The sequence below is a fragment of the Chiloscyllium punctatum genome, chromosome 28 (assembly GCF_047496795.1).
Source record: "Chiloscyllium punctatum isolate Juve2018m chromosome 28, sChiPun1.3, whole genome shotgun sequence".
In the NCBI taxonomy this organism is placed as follows: domain Eukaryota; kingdom Metazoa; phylum Chordata; class Chondrichthyes; order Orectolobiformes; family Hemiscylliidae; genus Chiloscyllium; species Chiloscyllium punctatum.
The window spans coordinates 11,102,844-11,120,982 of NC_092766.1; the positions used below are offsets into that span (position 1 = coordinate 11,102,844).

The 18,139-nt window shown below is 51.0% G+C and overlaps 1 protein-coding gene across 1 annotated transcript in view; it reads right to left on the minus strand.

The window, feature by feature from the left end:
- Positions 1 to 6,775: 6,775 nt before the first annotated feature.
- Positions 6,776 to 18,139, minus strand: part of LOC140453811 (phospholipase A and acyltransferase 3-like) — an 11,684-nt gene continuing 320 nt past the window's right edge. The window contains exons 1-4 of the mRNA XM_072548702.1: positions 17,878 to 18,139; positions 16,344 to 16,446; positions 12,810 to 13,048; positions 6,776 to 7,046 (exon numbers count right to left, since the gene is read on the minus strand). The exon at positions 17,878 to 18,139 is cut by the window's right edge and continues 320 nt beyond it. Coding sequence (XP_072404803.1) covers positions 6,981 to 7,046; positions 12,810 to 13,048; positions 16,344 to 16,446; positions 17,878 to 18,090 — 621 coding nt within the window. The 5' untranslated portion in view covers positions 18,091 to 18,139 and the 3' untranslated portion in view covers positions 6,776 to 6,980. The remainder of the gene's footprint in view (positions 7,047 to 12,809; positions 13,049 to 16,343; positions 16,447 to 17,877) is intronic.

The following is an 18,139-nucleotide window of genomic DNA, read 5'->3' on the forward strand; positions in this document are numbered from 1 at the left end:
ATGTGCCAGTCAAGCACTAACTTCCTCACATCATCAAAGTCTGCACTCCCCTTCCCCTCCCATGTTATGGATTTTTTTTTCCCTCTTCCGTATATCTACCCCTACCCCCAAACTAAAGGAAATAGTCTCTCCCAATCAACCTGTCCAAGCCATTCATCATCTTAGTAGATGCCTTGATTAGATCATGATTCGGCGATGCCGGTATTGGACTGGGCTGTACAAAGTTAAAAATCACACAACGCCAGGTTATAGTCCAACAGTTTAATTCGAAGCACACTAGCTTTCGGAGTGATGCTCCTCTATCAGGTGGTTGTGGAGGACACGATCGTAAGACACAGAATTTAGAGCAAAAGGTTCTTAGCCCTGTAAGGATCCATGTAAGCTTCCATAAATCCTTATTTTAGACTAGAATCAGTCTCATCATTGTGGCACGGGCAGCTCACACCTTCAGTGCATTATCTGGGCCAATGGGACATCAGTTGTTAAGGTGCACTTGAGAATGTAACTTTTAAAAAAGGTTTTGTGATTTACATATGTAAGAAGTCAAACCAACATGGGCATTCTAAAAGATGAGAGACTGAAACAATCCGGGTCTTTTTCAATATTTAACTTCAGTTACATCAGACTGGAAACGTTTGCTGTATATTCTGTGTCTTACAATCTTACTCTCCACAACCACCTGATGAAGGAGCAGCGCTCCAAAAGCTAGTGCTTCCAAATAAACCTGGTGTTGTGCGATTTTTAACTTTGATTAGATCACCCTGTATTCAAGGGAATGGAAATTGTTTTGATGTAAATACAGTAGAATAGTCCATTTTCAGGAGCGGCAATTGTAATTGAACGTACAGTAAGGGTTGTTAAAGGTAATGTGGTTGCAGTACATTTACATTTTCTAAAGTCCTTACCTAAAAAACCACAGAGAAGAGGTGTGTCTCCCTTCAGTGTGTGGGGTAAATGGGTAGGGAACTGACTCTTTTTTCCCATTCATTAATGGGATGAGGGCATGACTGGCCAAGCCAGCATTTATTTGCCCATCCCCAAATGCCCAGAGAGCAGATGAGTGTCAACCACATTAGTGTGGGTCTGGAGTCCCATCTAGACCAGACCAGGTAAGGATAGCAGCATCCTCCCTTGAAAGACATGAGTGAACCAGATAGGTTTTTCCGACAATTGACAGTGGAATCACAGTTATCGTTAGATTCTTATTTCCAAATTTTTACTGAGTTCAAATTCCACCATCTGCCATGGTGGGATTCGAACCTGGTAATGTCCCCAGAACATTACCTGGGTCTCTGGCTTAACAGCCGAGCGATAATACCACTAGGTCATTGACCCCTCGAAGTGAAGTAGAGAGATTGGGGTAAAAATAATCACCTGGGCAACCCAACCATTGGGAATAGAGCTCCACAAGGGTCATTGTTTACTGTTAACACCGTTCCACAACATTGACTATAAATTTAAAATAAAGACTTGACCTAGGACTGGATACGGGGCAGGGATCAAAATGAGTTTGTTTTCCAGAAACTCCTTTTCAGGTATTGCTGAGATCTGGTTTTCAGGGATGTGTTGGGGTGTTCATTTTCAATTTCACGTTTTTAAAAAAAACGTTCCTCTCTGTGTTGGGTGTGTTTTCCCCTCTTGTCTGTGTTTTGGATAGATGAAATGCTGAGCCAAGAGACTCTACAGCATTATAGCACTCCTCCCAAGCCCTGGTGGTGCAGGTCTCCAGCTTTGCTTAAGAGTCGGGGTCAAAGGTTTGCTTCTTGCACACGAGAGGACAGAATCACAAGAATCCTAAGTATTGCAGAGGGGACACCAATTTATGCTGCATGAGAAGTAGCTGCTGATGGATTGGGAAGTGGGCTCTTGATGGGTGGGGGGGGCGGCGTTGCCATGGGAACAGAAAATTGGCAGCTGACTGTTATCTGGTGTACTCTCCATGGTAGTGCCTCCACCAATCAGAACCCACTTGCCAACCAGCCCTTTCCTCATGCAGTGTCAATGTTTGCTCCCCTTGTGAGGGTTGGTTTTCTTGCCATTCTGTCCTGATGGAATCAAAGTGGATAAACTATTCCAAATCAGCAGCACAGCTCAGCCAGTCTTAACCAGAATTGAGCCGATCAAAACAATATGCTCACAATGTGTCAGTGCTCGGTTAAGAATTTACTTTGCACATTTTGGTTTTGACAGTGCCTGGCTTGTGCAGTTGTGCTCCTGACAGAGGCAGATTGAAAATGAGCAAACGGCAGTGAAGGTGAAACAAAAGTTTCATTATAACCGAAAGCAATAGCTGCTCAAAACTCTTGTAAGGTTTCTCTTTGCTTCCCTTTGAGCTTGTGCACGTCTGTGCCTCTGCAGACAAATGGCTGCTGTGACTGGAGTATTGAACCTACTCTTGCAGCTGGCGCGTATGTAAAATTAGAGTGAATAGTCAAAGCCTTTTCCCTAGGGTAGGGGAGTCCAAAACTCAAGGGCTTGGGTGTAAAGGTGACAGGGCAGAGATTTTAAAAGGGACCGAAGAGGCAATTGTTTTCACGCAGAGGGTGGTGGGTGTATGGAATGAGCTGTCCGAGGAAGTGGTGAAGATTAAAAATGATTGAATGGCGGAGTGGACTCGATGGGCCGAATGGCCTTACTTCCACTCCTATGTCTTATGGTCTTATCATCTTAAAAAATCGCTGCAGATGTTGGAATCCAAGGTAGACAAGCAGGAGGCTGGAAGAACGCAGCAAGTCAGGAGGTGGAGAAATCAACATTTCAGGTGTAACCCTTGACATGGTATGGGCTGGTGTGATTATAACATTGAAAAGGCATCTGGATGGGTATATGAATAGCAAGGGTTTATATGGGCCAAGTGCTGGCAAATGGGATCACATTAGTTTAAGGTATCTGGTTGGCATGGGGGAGTTGGACTGAAGGGTTTCGTGCTGTCCATCTCTATGACTATATCACTTTCTCTCTTGTGAGGCACACCTGCGTGCTTTTGTACCTCATACTTCAGTGAAGGGAGAGGAGCATTATCGCAACCCACAAAGGAAGGCTGTGCACTGGTGGGGGGGGGTGGGGAGTGCGATGAAATCTGTTCATTGCCGCAATCCAAATCCTGATTTATGATTCACCTCAAAATTCCCAACTGCTTGACGCAATAGAACGGAAATCAGACTGGCCAAAGCAGTCCTAGGTAAGTTGGCATCATCATCTGTGCCCAGTCGCAGGTTATTAAAACATGCCCCCCCCCCCAAAGTGATAGCTCCACTCCCTTCGTCCTGTCCTCTGAAGTTCTGCCAATCACCGGTTTTGCCTCCGGAGTTGGAGCAGCAGTGGTTGGGAGCGTGGTGGAGGAGCTGTGGCATCCCTACTGTGGTGGGGGGGGGTGGACACAGATTGGGACATGGGACAAACCCTTCCTCTCTGATTTTTGTCTGTCCTGTGCATTCTTGTTTCCCCACAACCAGCCCAAGTCTCTTTTCTCTCTAGCTACTGGTGAAGTGTTGGTGGGAATGTGTTCATTACCAGTGCTTTCAACTCTGATGAGAGGGAAGGGCTAATGAATTTGAAGGGATAGATTCAAAGGGAATTTAATTTCGACACTAATGTGAGTGGGAATTACTGCTCTTTGCTTTGAGTCTGTTCGGGGTAAGAGGGGACTAGAGCACACACACAGGTCAGTAAAAGCAAATATGGTTAATAAGACCAGGAGGGATAAAAGCAAAGTCAGGCACTAGGGGTCTATTCTAGAGGGATAGAATTGAAAAGCAAAGCTCCACACAGCTGATACGCATCTTTAAGTACACTTGTCCTATCATGCACTGCTGTGGTCTCCGTTTTCTTCGCGGTTAGAGAGGCAAAGGTGTAATAAAGATTGAGATTGAGGACTAGAGATCATAGTCAAGATTAGAGTGGTGCTGGAAAAGCACAGCTGGTCAGGCAGCATCCGAGGAGCAGGTGAATCAACGTTTCAGGCAAAAGCCTTTCATCAGGAATGAGGCGTAATAAAGATTGATGAGGTTATAATTATCGAGGGTGGTAGAAGAAGTTGGGTTTGTTTTGGTGTGATATTTAGAAGGTTATTGGGGAGACCTGTTCGAGGCCGTTAAAGTCCTTGAGGGCTTTGATGGGGCCAGACTGAGGCCTGTCAACAAATCTGAGGGCGCAACTGGATCTTGAGAAACCTCTTCATCTTGAGAGAGCAAAGGGATGTGGAACTCACCTGCACGGGGAGCGGTTGAGACAAATAACTTCTAACGAGGAGTAGGCCATTTGGCCCCTCTGCTGATCGATGAGAATGTATCTGATCTGAATGAGAATTGGATTTCACTTTCTCAGCTCCCTCTCCACCCCCCCAAATTTGTGTAGTTCACCACTTGTCAATCGAAATTCTGAGCTTGCAAAAGTCACTTAAGCCACATTTAGCAGGAAGCTGGATGGGCGAGGGGAAAGGAAGAGAATGTGGGGCAAATATGGGCCAAATGGCCTGTTTGCTGTTTTGTAACAACAGGAAGAATGATTAAATTGGAGAGGATTCAGACAAGGATGTTACCAGGAAGGGGAAGTTTAAGCTATGAATGGAGGAGGTTAGGGATCAGCGTCTGAAGGTTTGTAAAATCACAAAGGCCGTGGATAAAGTGGATCGCAAAGGGGTGTTTTTATTCCCCCAGGGTGGGGAAGTTCAAAACCAGGGGGCATATTTTTAAGGGGAGAGAAGAAAGTTTTACTCAGTGTGATGGTGGAATGAACTGCCAGAGGATGCAGCTATATTTAAATGATAAAAGATATTTGGGTAAGTCCATAAATAGGAAAGGTTTGATGGGATATGGGTCAAACGCAGGCAAGTGGGACTGGTTTAGTTCGGGAGCATGGTTTGGGTGGACTAGTTGGACCAAAGGGTCTGTTTACATGCTCCTTGGCTCTATAATGTCATTCCTGTTTTGGCGATACATAGTTTGTACTTAAAAGCAGCATTCTGTGAAAATTGTGACATCTCGTTTGAAGGAGAGAGTGTTTGTGGGTTTACTGCATTTGATTTTCCCAAAGAAAGGGATGGAACTAATTGCGAGCGTTCCACCAGGTCTCCCAGACATTTCCGGAGTCGCAGCAGAGCATTTTAAAAGGCTGTTTGTCTTGCACTTATCAGGACAATTTGCAAGACGAATGGAAAGAAAAGCAGCAGTTACACTGTGAGATGAGTGTGTTCAGTTATTGCATTGGAGAATTCATCAGTTCCTGTTTCACTTCAACAGAATAATTTGCAGGTGTCATATGATGGGAAGGACATTGACCAATCAGAACCAACAGGCCTGGTTTAGAACTTAAAACGTGGCAGCTAACTGTTAGTCATCAACTAAATGGTGTGTTTACCAGAATGGCGCAGGAGTTGAAGACGATAGAGATAGGGAGGGGGTGTACGGGCTGGAGGGGATGACAGATAGGTAGGGGATGGGGGGGGTGACAGAGATGGGGTAACAGGGGGTGGAGGGGGTGACAGAGATAAGGCGTGTAGGGCCTTGGGGGGGTGACAGAGATAGGGAGAGGGTGTAGGGCCTGGGGGGGGTCACAGATAGAGGGTTTAGGGGGCTGAAGGGGGTGGCAGAGAGGGGGTGTAGGGGGCTGAAGGGGGTGGCAGAGAGGGGGTGTAGGGGGCTGAAGGGGGTGACAGAGAGGGGGTGAAGGGGGTGTAGGGGGCTGAAGGGGGTGACAGGGAGGGAGGTGTAGGGGGCTGAAGGGGGTGACAGGGAGGGGGTGACAGGGAGGGAGGTGTGGGGGCGGGAGAAGATGAGAGATGGGGGGGGGGTGTGGGGGCTGGAGGAAGTGATGGGGATAGGGAGGGGATGTAGGAGGCTGGAGGATGTGACAATAATTTCCTAAGGAACAGCTTTGGGTAATTTGTCATGGTTCTTTTCACGTTCCTGGAAGAGATGAGGTGCTATCCCTTTGAAATTGGTTTAATCACTTGTCCAGTTTCCATTGTGTAACTTCCCATCCTGCAAGGGAGGAAGCAGTCAGTGAGGTATTTTGAAGACAGATATGAGGGCCATTTGGTGGGAAGTGGTTTTCCTCTGTCTCAGAACAGAATAATCATTGCCAGAGGCCAGTCCAGGGATGGTGGGTGCAATGTTAGACACTGTTCTCTTTACTATTGAGACCTCTGTTCAACAGGACACGAGCTGCCTCTTAACTGGACTCGTTGTTCTCAGATCACTCGTGCTATTAGAAACTGCATTTGGATGGTACAGAGGGAGCTTTACTCTGTTTGATGGGGAGTAGTGTCAAGGGAGTTTCAACTTCAATTTAAAAGAGTTTTACTCTGTATCTAACCCTGTGCTGTACCTGTACTGTGTGTGTTTCATGGGATACAGTGTAGAAGGAGCTTTACTGTGTATCTAACCCCGTGCAGTCCATGTCCTGGGAATGTTTGGAGGGACATATAAGGGGAGCTTTACTCTACGTCTGACTCGGTGCTGTCCTTGTCCTGGGATGGAGGGACAGTGTAGAGGGAGCTTTACTCTGTATCTAACCTGGTGTGCTCCCTGTCTAGGGAGAATTTGATGGAGGGACAGTGTGGAGAGAGCTTTACTCTGTATCAAATCCGTGCTGTCTCTGTCCTGGGAGGGGGTGTACAGTGTAGAGGGAGCTTTACTCTGTATCTAACCCTGTGCTGTCCCTGTCCTGACAATTTCACGTGACTCCCATTCCCCCAGGGCCGCTGCAGAACCCACTCGAGCTCATTGGTGTCTGCAGCGGTGGGCACGTGTTGGTAACAGATTGGCAAGGCATGTTTTTGTCCAGTTTGCGGTTGGTTTATTGCTGTTTGAAAGGGCACAGAAGCCCAGATGTGAGCAAAGCAATAGTTACAGAGGAGTCGATCGCCGAATGCATTATTGTGGTGTGGGAAAGCCCCTTTTCTGAGGGGTTCTTTGAAAAGTTGTGGAGCAGAATTGGTTGGGTTTGAGAATTTCGTCTCTCGAGTCTTTCAGGCAACCTCAGAAAGTCTGGTTTTCTCTGATATGGTCAACGATGTTTTTCGCCGTACGTTCAGCACTTTCCACCTTTTTACAAACAAAGAGAATAGAAAGCAGAGTAATTTTTTTTCTCTAGAATTAGAATCCCTACAGAGTGGAAACAGACCATTTGGCCCAACAAGTCTACACTAACCCTTCGAAGAGTAAGCCTACGACTCTGCATTTACCTCTGAGTAATGCACCTAACCTGCACATCCCTGGGCACTACGGGACAATTTAGCATGGCCAATCCACCCTAACCTGCACATCCCTGGGGCACTATGGGACAATTTAGCATGGCCAATCCACCCTAACCTGCACATCCCTGGGCACTATGGGACAATTTCCCATGGCCAATCCACCCTAACCTGCACATCCCTGGGGCACTATGGGACAATTTAGCATGGCCAATCCACCCTAACCTGCACATCCCTGGGCACTATGGGACAATTTAACATGGCCAATCCACCCTAACCTGCACATCCCTGGGCACTATGGGACAATTTAACATGGCCAATCCACCCTAACCTGCACATCCCTGGGCACTACAGGACAATTTAGCATGTCCAATCCACCCTAACCTACACATCCCTGGGCACTATGGGACAATTTCCCATGGCCAATCCACCCTAACCTGCACATCCCTGGGGCACTATGGGACAATTTAGCATGGCCAATCCACCCTAACCTGCACATCCCTGGGCACTATGGGACAATTTAACATGGCCAATCCACCCTAACCTGCACATCTCTGGGCACTATGGGACAATTTAACATGGCCAATCCACCCTAACCTGCACATCCCTGGGCACTATGGGACAATTTAGCATGGCCAATCCACCCTAACCTGCACATACCTGGGCACTATGGGACAATTTAACATGGCCAATCCACCCTAACCTGCACATCCCTGGGCACTATGGGACAATTTAACATGGCCAATCCACCCTAACCTGCACATCCCTGGGCACTACAGGACAATTTAGCATGGCCAATCCACCCTAACCTGCACATCCCTGGGCACTATGGGACAATTTAGCATGGCCAATCCACCCTAACCTGCACATCCCTGGACACTATGGGACAATTTAGCATGGCCAATCCACCCTAACCTGCACATCCCTGGGCACTATGGGACAATTTAGCATGGCCAATCCACCCTAATCTGAACATCTCTGGGCACTATGGGACAATTTAGCATGGCCAATCCACCCTAACCTGCACATCCCTGGGCACTATGGGACAATTTAGCATGGCCAATCCACCCTAACCTACACATCCCTGGGCACTATGGGACAATTTAGCATGGCCAATCCACCCTAACCTGCACATCCCTGGGCACTATGGGACAATTTAGCATGGCCAATCCACCCTAACCTGCACATCCCTGAGCACTATGGGACAATTTAGCATGGCCAATCCACCCTAACCTGCACATCCCTGGGCACTATGGGGACAATTTAGCGTGGCCAATCCACCCTAACCTACACATCCCTGGGCACTATGGGACAATTTAGCATGGCCAATCCACCCTAACCTACACATCCCTGGGCACTATGGGGACAATTTAGCGTGGCCAATCCACCCTAACCTACACATCCCTGGGCACTATGGGACAATTTAGCGTGGCCAATCCACCCTAACCTGCACATCCCTGGGCACTATGGGACAATTTAGCGTGGCCAACCCACCCTAACCTGCACATCCCTGGGCACTACGGGACAATTTAGCATGGCCAATCCACCCTAACCTGCACATCCCTGGGCACTACGGGACAATTTAGCATGGCCAATCCACCCTAACCTGCACATCCCTGGGCACTATGGGACAATTTAGCATGGCCAATCCACCCTAACCTGCACATCCCTGGGCACTATGGGGACAATTTAGCGTGGCCAATCCACCCTAATCTACACATCCCTGGGCACTATGGGACAATTTAGCATGGCCAATCCACCCTAACCTACACATCCCTGGGCACTATGGGGACAATTTAGCGTGGCCAATCCACCCTAACCTACACATCCCTGGGCACTATGGGACAATTTAGCGTGGCCAACCCACCCTAACCTGCACATCCCTGGGCACTATGGGACAATTTAGCGTGGCCAATCCACCCTAACCTGCACATCCCTGGGGCACTATGGGACAATTTCCCATGGCCAATCCACCCTAACCTGCACATCCCTGGACACTATGGGACAATTTCCCATGGCCAATCCACCCTAACCTGCACATCCCTGGGCACTATGGGACAATTTAGCATGACCAATCCACCCTAACCTGCACATCCCTGGGCACTACGGGACAATTTAGCGTGGCCAATCCCCCCTAACCTGTACATCCCTGGGCACTATGGGACAATTTAGCATGGCCAATCCACCCTAACCTGCACATCCATGGGCACTATGGGACAATTTAGCATGGCCAATCCACCCTAACCTGCACATCCCTGGGCACTATGGGACAATTTAGCATGGCCAATCCACCATAACCTGCACATCCCTGGGCACTATGGGACAATTTAGCATGGCCAATCCACCCTAACCTGCACAACCCTGTACACTACAGGACAATTTAGCATGGCCAATCCACCCTAACCTGCACATCCCTGGACACTACAGGACAATTTAGCATGGCCAATTCACCCTAACCTGCACATCCCGGGGCACTATGGGACAATTTAGCATGGCCAATCCACCCTAACCTGCACATCCCTGGACACTACGGGACAATTTAGCATGACCAATTCACCCTAACCTGCAAATCCCTGGGCACTATGGGACAATTTAGCATGGCCAATCCACCTTAACCTGCACATCCCTGGGCATTATGGGACAATTTAGCATGGCCAATCCACCCTAACCTGCACATCCCTGGGCATTATGGGACAATTTAGCATGGCCAATCCACCCTAACCTGCACATCCCTGGACACTATGGGACAATTTAGCATGGCCAATCCACCCTAACCTGCACATCCCTGGGGCACTACGGGACAATGTAGCATGGCCAATCCACCCTAACCTGCACATCCCTGGGCATTATGGGACAATTTAGCATGGCCAATCCACCCTAACCTGCACATCCCTGGACACTATGGGACAATTTAGCATGGCCAATCCACCCTAACCTGCACATCCCTGGACACTATGGGACAATTTAGCATGGCCAATCCACCCTAACCTGCACATCCCTGGGCATTATGGGACAATTTAGCATGGCCAATCCACCCTAACCTGCACATCCCTGGACACTATGGGACAATTTAGCATGGCCAATCCACCCTAACCTGCACATCCCTGGGGCACTACGGGACAATGTAGCATGGCCAATCCACCCTAACCTGCAAATCCCTGGGCACTATGGGACAATTTAGCATGGCCAATCCACCTTAACCTGCACATCTCTGGGCATTATGGGACAATTTAGCATGGCCAATCCACCCTAACCTGCACATCCCTGGGCATTATGGGACAATTTAGCATGGCCAATCCACCCTAACCTGTACATTTTTGGATTGTGGGAGGAAACCAGAGCAAACCCATGTAGATAATTGCCCCTGAAGCTGCAATTGAACCCAGGTCCCTGGTGCCGTGAGGTAGCAGTGCTAACCGCTGAGCCACTGTGTATAGCTTGTGTTGCTGATGGTTCTGGAGCTCTGAGAGTCATAGGAGTCTGGAGCACTGAAAGAGGCCCTTCGGTCCATTGCATCTGCACTGGTTGAGACCCATCATCTCCCTGTTCTAATCCCCTTCACCCAGCAGTTGACCTTTGGGTAACACAAATGTGCATCCAAACACCTCGATACGATGGGGGTTTCTGCACCACAGGGGCATGGCATTCCAGATTTCCCCCTCACCCTCTGGATGAAGCAGTTTTTCCTCACCTCCCCTCTTGCCCCTTCCCTTGAATCTATTTCCCCCAGTCATTGATCCGTCTCATCAAGATGGGAGGGGGGGGGGGCGGTAGGTTCCTTCCTGTGTCCTCTATCGATGGCCCTCGTCATTTTATCCATCTCAGTCATGTCCCCCTCCTCTGCTTTGGGGAACAATCTCTCTACGTCACTGAAATTTTCCAGCCCTCACAGAGTAACAGTCTGGTAAATCTCCCCTCTCCCTGTGCTATCCCATCCCTCCGATAACGTGGATTCCAGTACTGCATGCAGAACTCGGGCTGTGGCCCAATCAATGTTTGAGACAGTTGTTAGTATTACCCTCCCTGCTCTTTAATCCCTACGCCTCGGCTAATGAAGGGAAGTATCCCATTCTCCCTTCTTAAACCCTTGACTCTTAAACTCTCCTGTTACCTAAAGGGACCAGTGTTCGATGCACAGTTCGATCTGCCTGATCCTCCGAGTTTCCCAGGGCCCTACCGTTCATTTCGTATTTGCTTGCCTTGTTTGTCCTGTGCAGGGGCATCACCTTTCATTGATCCAGATTGAATTCCATTTGCCACCGACCAGGCCCAGGAGAAAGTGAGGACTCTCGGGAAAAGCGTGGCACTGGAAAAGCACAGTCGGTCAGGCGGCATCCAAGGAGCAAGAGAGCCAATGTTTTGCGCATTAGCCCTTCATCGGGCATGTGCAGGTGGTGGGGAGAGGAGGAGGATGCTGAGAGATGGGTGGAATGAAGATAGCTGGGAAGGTGGTAGGTGGATGCAGGTTGGGGGGGGGGGGGTGTGATTGTGATTGGTCAGTGAGGAGGGTGGAATGGATAGGTGGGAAGGAAGATGGACAAGTCAAGAGGGTGGTGCCAAATTGGAGTCTGGATCTGGGATGAGGTGAGGGGAGGAACGATTTGGAAACTGGAGAAGTTGACGTTGATGCAGTGTGGTCGGAGGGTCCCAAGGTGGAAGACGGGGACTTGCATGTCTTTGTGGGTGGGGTGGTGGGGGGGGGAGTTGAAGTGTTCGGCTACAGGGCCATGGGGTTGTTTGGGGGGTGTGTGTCAAAGAGAGGTTTCCTGAGGCATTCCGCAAGTTGGCGTCCTGTCTCCCCGATGCAGAGGAGACCGCAGCGAGGTCAACGGATCAGCTGATGAGGTAGGTGGGATGTGCTGGAAAATCTCTGCAGGTGTGAAAAGATTGGGGGCTTGGGTGGGTGTGAGGGAGGAGGTGTGGGCACAGGTGAGTTGGTAGCTATCTGACCAAACTCTGCTTCTCTGTGTCTGGGAGAGAGAGAGAGAGAGAGAATGAGAGCAGTGTGTCTCAGGGTGGAGGGGATGGATACTGCACAACTTCACCTCCTTGAGTGTGGACTGACAACATAGAAAATGCTGCCCCCCCCCCACCCCACCGTTAGCACCTAGGATTCCATCCATACAGATCGCTGATGCAGAGGTAAATCATTCACGGGGTCTCAGTGGGCTGAATGGCCTGTTTCCACGTTGTTAGACTTGACAGTTTCAAATTCCCTTTTCTCTGTAGTATGTACTGTACGTGTACAGGAGGGTGGTGCTGGGAAAGCACAGCCAGTCAGGCAGCATCTGAGGAACAGGAGTGTCGACGTTTTCGGCCATGAGCTCTTCAGCCGACCTTCCCGGTGAAGGGCTGCTGCTCAACACATCGATTCTCCTGCTCCTCGGATGCTGCCTGGCTGGCTGCACTTTTCCGGCACCACACCGTTTCAGAACTCCGATCGGCCGTCCTCACTTTCTCCCGGTGCGTGCACAGGAACTGACAGCGAGATGCGCGTGCACCCGCCAGTGAACGTGTGCACGAGCACGTGCAAACACATGACCATGCACATGTATGAACACACATGACCACATGTCTGTGTGGTACCAGACCAGAATGGAAAATCTACACGTACCTGATCAGATTGACGTGCCCCAGCTGCCTCCTTGGCAAAATGTTCACAGTTGTATTGGGACAGGTTGTAGGGGTGAGGTCCAATCTTTCCGCGAGCTCTAGCAATTGTTTCTTGCGCGGGCGCTGTGGTCTTGTGTACCGTCACTTTGTTCCCACGAGCAAAAGTGTCAAAGTCAACTTCACTCACCGTCCCAGGCACGGTTTTCTCCGTTGCGATTTTTGACGATGAAGCATCGTCTCCTGGGAAATTGATTGCGATTTGACTATTGTGGTGGAACGGGGCTGACAATCCACCGACCGACGGCGCCACTGCCTTTGTGTAGCCTCACCGCAAAGCATCTGACAGGCCTGTTTTCTCTTTGCTTTTGTGTATGCCTATGTCAACATGTCACGCTGTAATTACAGGCCCTCACCAGCGGTGGGGCTACAGCTCCTGGTTTCTCCCAGTGTTCATCCCCCACGCTCTCTGACCAAGTCCGAATTTGTGCTTGTATTCAAATTTGTGCGCTCCCATGCACATATACGCACACACGCTCCCCCACTTGCACACCCACTCACGCACGCATACCCCTCCCACACTTCCACCCATATACCCACACACACACATCTGTTCCCACTCATACCCCCACACATATCTGCTCCCACACTCCCACCCATATACCTACACACACCCACCGATCTGCTCCTACACTCCCACCCATACACACACACATCTGCTCCTACACTCCCACCCATCTACCCACACACACACACATCTACTCCCACACTCCCTCCCATATACACAAACACACGCCCCCCACACATCTACTCCCACACTCCTTCCCATATACCCACACACACACATCTGCTCCCACACTCCCACACATACACACACTTATCTACTTCCACCCTCGCTCACGCACACACATCTGCTCCCACACTCGCGCACACAATTATCAGGACCCACACACACACATCTGCTCCCACACTCGCGCACACAATTATCAGGACCCACACACGCACATCTGCTCTCATACCCACGCACACCCACACCTACTCCCACCCACACACCCGTTCCCCCACCCACACACCTACTCCCACCCACACACCCGTTCCCCCACACGCACACCCGTTCCCCCACACGCACACCTGCTCCCACACAATCATTGTCTATCTCTCAGTGGCCCGAGAGTGTGCTCTCTGGTCTGGAGTTATGTGTAGACCTAGACCGAGCCTGGATGAGCAGATCTCCCCCAGGAGCTAGCGAAGCGACCTGACTGGCGTTTTAAATTATGATTCGGGGTGTGCCACGTGCTCTGGTGGGATTTGTAAGATATAGAGGAGCACAATTAGGCCATTCAGCCCATCGAGTCTGCTCTGCCATTCGATGCATCCTGATATGTTCCTCACTCCCATTTTCCTGCCTTCTCCCCATACACCACTCCTTAAGTTTACTCACTATCCCAGTATCCACTGCACTTTGGAGGGGGAGTAGTGAACTCTGCAGATTCTCAGTGCTGTGGGTGAAGCAGTTCCACTTCAGCTCTGTTTTAAATTTGCTAGCCCTTATCCTAAGACAGTGACCTCTCGCCCTAGGATGACCCACAAGAGGAAGTATCTTTTTATGGTTACAGGGTACCTCAATTCGCAATTGTTCAATCTCTGCCTGTGTGAAAAGCCCCGCACTCGAATGTGGAGCGTCAGCGCTGAGTTGCTCGCTTACGGGAGAAAGCGAGCCTTGCAGACGCTGGAGATCCGAGTCAAAGAGTGTGGTGCTGGAAAAGCACAGCTGGTCAGGCAGCATCCGAGGAGCAGGAGAGTCGATGTTTCATCAGGACTGTGGGGGTGCCCAAGGGGGGCTGTGAGATACAAGGGAGGGGGTTGGGGCTGAGGGGAAGGTGATCGGTGGATGAATATGGGGGGAGGGTGATGGTGACAGGTTGGAGAGGAGAGGTGGGAAGGAAGATGGACAGGGAGGACAGTTCTAGTGGGCAGTGTTGAGTTGGAGGGTTGGAACTGGGATAAACAAGGAAACAGCCCTTCTGCCCTGTGGCTGACTTCAACTCGCCCTCCCATGGCGCCAAGGACATGCAAGTCCTGGGCCTATTCCAACGTCACGTCTGAGCCTGGAGGAAGAAGTCCATACCTACCATTTTGAGACCCCCCCCCCCCCCCCCCCCCCCCACCGACCTCTAACCGCTCAGTGGCAACTTCAATTCCTCATCTCCCCTTCTCTTCCCCCCTGCCTCATTCCCAGATCCAACCCTCCAACTTGGCGCTGCTCTTTTGAACTGTCTAAGGTGTCCATCTTCCGTCTCACCTATCCGCTCGGACCAATCACCGTCATGTCTGCCCACTGTCATCCACCTATCACATTCCCAGCTTCCTTCCAGCCCCACAACATCCCCCCGCCCCCCCCCAACCCCTCGTTTTATCTTCCTCACTTAGAGTCCACCACACCACTGCCTTCCCTCGACTGTATGCAGAGTAGAGGGCATTTCCTACAGGCTATGGGGCACGAAGGGACACTCGCAGCCCTGGATGAGCATTCTACCCTCCCTGCAATGCCCTGGTGCTCCTGTGAAATACCTCGTGATATTGCCAAGATCTGGCTGCTTTTGGCAACTGAACTGGCAAAGCTGGTTTGGCCACGATGCTAAGAAGCCAAGGAAGTAGGAATGGGGGCTAATCAATCCCCTCGTTCCCTGCTTTAACTCTCTGCTCCTGGAGCGCTGTCTGTCGAGGAGAATTCCTCAGGCTCCCCCCACTCTCCAAGGGAAGCCGTTTCTCCTTCTTTCAATCCCACCCCGTCTCCTTCAAACTGTGACCCTCCCCTCCCCCACCCCGGTCATAAGAAAGGTTCTGCCTCTGTCTAGCTCCCAGAGTGGCTCAAACCCCCGCCCCCACTTTAATCCACGTCGTAGGTTCATCTGGGACAGGTGGGAATCTGTTTACACGCAGTGCAATTCTGGACTCCTTCCTATCGGAAAGATGTAGCGAAACTTGAAAGGGTCCAGAAAAGATTGACAAGGATGTTGGAGGGTTTGAGCTACAGGGAGAGGCTGAACAGGCTGGGGCTGTTTTCCCTGGAGCGTCGGAGGCTGAGGGGGTGACCTTATAGAGGTTTATAAAATCATGAGGGGCATGGATAGGGTAAATAGGGCAAGGTCTTTTCCCTGGGGTGGGGGAGTCCAGAACTAGAGGGGTATAGGTTTAGGGTGAGAGGGGAAAGGGACCTGAGGGGCAACTTTTTCACCCAGAGGGTGGTACGTGTATGGAATGAGCTGCCAGAGGAAGTGGTGGAGGCTGGTACAATGACAGCATTGAAAAGGCATCTGGATGGGGACATGAATAGGAAGGGTTTGGAGGCATATGGGCCGGGTGCTGGCAAATGGGACAAGATCGGGTTAGGACATCTGGGTCGGCATGGATGGGTTGGGCCGAAGGGTCTATTTCTGTGTCTCCATGACCCTCTGACTCTATGACAGTGATCTCCTACAGCGGGGCACTGAAGTTGACCTCGACTTGAAGATGATTGTTAAGAGGGAGGTCTTACCTGGAGTAAGGTGGACCACTCCTTTATCTGTGCACACGCCCCAGTGTTGGATGAAGCCATCGTGTCTTTCCAGCAGGTCTCCAGGTTCAGGCTTACATTTATCCTGAAAGGAAAGATCAGATCAACACTGAGGGAGCAGGCACTGAGAAAGGGTCAGCGCTGAGGGAGTGTGCGCTGTCGGAGGGTCAGTGCTGAGGGAGCGGGCACTGTGGCAGGGTCAGCGCTGAGGGAGCGGGCACTGTCGGAGGGTCAGTGCTTAGGGAGTGGGCGCTGTCGGAGGGTCAGTGCTGAGGGAGTGGGCGCTGTCGGAGGGTCAGTGCTGAGGGAGTGGGCACTGTCGGAGGGTCAGTGCTTAGGGAGTGGGCGCTGTCGGAGGGTCAGTGCTGAGGGAGTGGGCGCTGTCAGAGGGTCACTGCTGAGGGAGGGTCAGTGCTTAGGGAGCAGGCTCTGTGGGAGGGTCAGTGCTTAGGGAGTGGGCACTGTCGGAGGGTCAGCGCTTAGGGAGTGGGTGCTGTCGGAGTGTCAGCGCTGAGGGAACGGATACTGTCGGCGGGTCAGTGCTGAGGGAGCAGACGCTGTCGGAGGGTCAGTGCTGAGGGAGTGGGCACTGTCGGAGGGTCAGTGCTGAGGGAGTGGGCACTGTCGGAGGGTCAGTGCTTAGGGAGTGGGTGCTGTCGGAGGGTCAGTGCTGAGGGATGGGCACTGTCGGAGGGTCAGTGCTTAGGGAGTGGGCACTGTCGGAGGGTCAGTGCTGAGGGAGTGGGTGCTGTCAGTGGGTCAGTGCTGAGGGAGCGGGCACTGTCGGAGGGTCAGTGCTGAGGGAGCGGGCACTGTCGGAGGGTCAGTGCTGAGGGAGCGGGCACTGTCGGAGGGTCAGTGCTGAGGGAGTGGGCGCTGTCGGAGGGTCAGTGCTGAGGGAGTGGGTGCTGTCAGAGGGTCAGTGCTGAGGGAGTGGGTGCTGTCGGAGGGTCAGTGCTGAGGGAGTGGGTGCTGTCGGTGGGTCAGTGGTGAGGGAGTGGGTGCTGTCGGAGGGTCAGTGCTGAGGGAGTGGGTGCTGTCGGAGGGTCAGTGCTGAGGGAGTGGGTGCTGTCGGAGGGTCAGTGCTGAGGGAGTGGGCGCTGTCGGAGGGTCAGCGCTGAGGGAGTGGGTGCTGTCGGAGGGTCAGTGCTGAGGGAGTGGGTGCTGTCGGAGGGTCAGTGCTGAGGGAGTGGGTGCTGTTGGTGGGTCAGAGCCGTGAGAGCAATCTGAAGAGTTTCTGCAGTGTGTAAGATGCTACGTAAATGCAAGGCTGTGATCTTCGCCAGGAGTTACTGAAAACAATAGCCAGCTAGTAAGGTAACACATCCATGGTTCATGTTCACAAATATACCCAGTCAGCGGATCTGTATACACAGGGATACACAGGGACACACAGGGATACACAAGGACATACAGGGACACACAGGGATACACAGGGACACACAGGGATACACAAGGACATACAAGGACACACAGGGATACACAAACCTGAAATCTGATGTAGTTTCTTACTTACACTTTTTTTGGCCATGTCTCTGTGTGTCCGCACTGGGTTAACACCATCTGAAATCTCAATCCAAAAACAGTCCCTTTTATTTTGAAACCTCAGATGAACCGGAAATCGTGTGTTCAGCGAATTTGGAATCATTTCACAATTCTGTTTCAACCTGCCCAGCCAGTTCTCGATTTGAGAATTGGTTCCCCTGCTTTGAAGACTCTCTCGCTTCATTTTGGCGAAGTTTTCATGTGCTGGGGGCCGAGCATGATGCTATTTCTGA